Source organism: Naegleria gruberi (genome assembly GCF_000004985.1).
Source record: "Naegleria gruberi genomic scaffold NAEGRscaffold_42, whole genome shotgun sequence".
NCBI lineage: Eukaryota > Heterolobosea > Eutetramitea > Acrasida > Naegleriidae > Naegleria > Naegleria gruberi.
In genome coordinates, this window is record NW_003163285.1 from 345,803 (window position 1) to 347,364 (window position 1,562).

A 1,562-nucleotide genomic window follows, 5' to 3' on the forward strand; every position below is an offset into this window, starting at 1 on the left:
TTAGTATTACAGAACTTTGACAACCTTCAAACTCAATCAAATTAGCAAATAATCTATTTATATAAATTGAAACCCTGCTATGTGATGTATACATCAATGTTACAAATAATTGTTTGTTGGATATATTTCTCTATGTAATATATTGAGTTTGATTGAATACTGTCAATAACAACACTATTAAACTGTTAAAAGGGACCTACATTTTATTTGATAATATCATTTATCTATGTATTATATCGACAAATACCTGGTATCATGATTATATTTTCTATATTTTCAATTTGGGAAATGTCGCAATGTCAGTACTTAATTGAAATATTGCCATAATACCAATTATTGATTATATATCATGAAACTGATATTATAGACTTTATTTGATGTATATATGAATATATGATTGAAATATTTCAATTTTGACTTTTCTTAATGACATGGGTAGTTCACTAAGGTAGTCACTTTGCCATATGACAACTATCTAAGATGATATTGAAATCATTCTAAAATTGATATTATGAGAGTATTTGATGATTACAACATGATGAAAATGAAAAGGAATTAATTATTACAATATTTGACATGTAAGAATGTTACCTTTGATCAATTGGATAAGTAGCTTGACAGACATTCCAATTATATAGATATTGATTTCTATTACTCAGATACTTTACAAATATCATTTATAAGAGTAGTGGTATATTCTGTTTTTTTATACTTCTTGATATTGACTTGTCATAATATCATGAGTAATTGCTTACATGGTTAAATGACATGTATACTGAATGATGTCCAAATGATATGAAATTGATAGGAACCTCTTTATATGATGTTTATAACATATTGTATCAATTTGGTATTGAATCTCATTGATCTTAGGGAACTCTCCTATTAAATTTTGTAAAATCAATATTTACCTTCCTATGGCACCATTTCTAATTATTATGATATGAAATTGAATTCTACATCATTATATATCATCTAAATCATTATGGTAAAGTTTCAATAGTGGTTCTTTTTCAAGATTTCATCCTTTTCATCATAGTTGACTATGTTTGATTGAGTTAAGAAATCTGTAAACATGAAAGTTAAAATAAATTTGATATTCGATGTTTACTCATCAAGTGGAACATTTTCATATTAGGATTCAATATGTTTTGATGAGAAACTCAAAAGTTATGGGGTTTGGGGTTGGGTTTGGGTTTGGGTTTGGGTTTGGGTTTGGGTTTGGGTTTGGGTTTGGGTTTGGGTTTGGGTTTGGGTTTGGGTTTGGGTTTGGGTTTGGGTTTGGGTTTGGGTTTGGGTTTGGGTTTGGGTTTGGGTTTGGGTTTGGGTTTGGGTTTGGGTTTGGGTTTGGGTTTGGGTTTGGGTTTGGGTTTGGGTTTGGGTTTGGGTTTGGGTTTGGGTTTGGGTTTGGGTTTGGGTTTGGGTTGGGTTTGGGTTTGGGTTTGGGTTTGGGTTTGGGTTTGGGTTTGGGTCTGGGTTTGGGTTTGGGTTTGGGTTTGGGTTTGGAATTGGGTTTGGGTTTGGGTTTGGGTTTGGGTTTGGGTTTGGGTTTGGGTTTGGGT

General features: G+C 31.7%; 1 protein-coding gene across 1 annotated transcript in view; it reads left to right on the forward strand.

Annotated features, from left to right (window-relative positions):
• The window catches only part of NAEGRDRAFT_58846 (uncharacterized protein), a gene marked incomplete at both ends in the record, with an annotated part of 5,522 nt that extends 4,469 nt beyond the window's left edge, over positions 1-1,053 (forward strand). The window contains one exon of the mRNA XM_002674052.1: positions 1,040-1,053. Coding sequence (XP_002674098.1) covers positions 1,040-1,053 — 14 coding nt within the window. The remainder of the gene's footprint in view (positions 1-1,039) is intronic.
• Between the last annotated feature and the right edge of the window lie 509 nt (positions 1,054-1,562).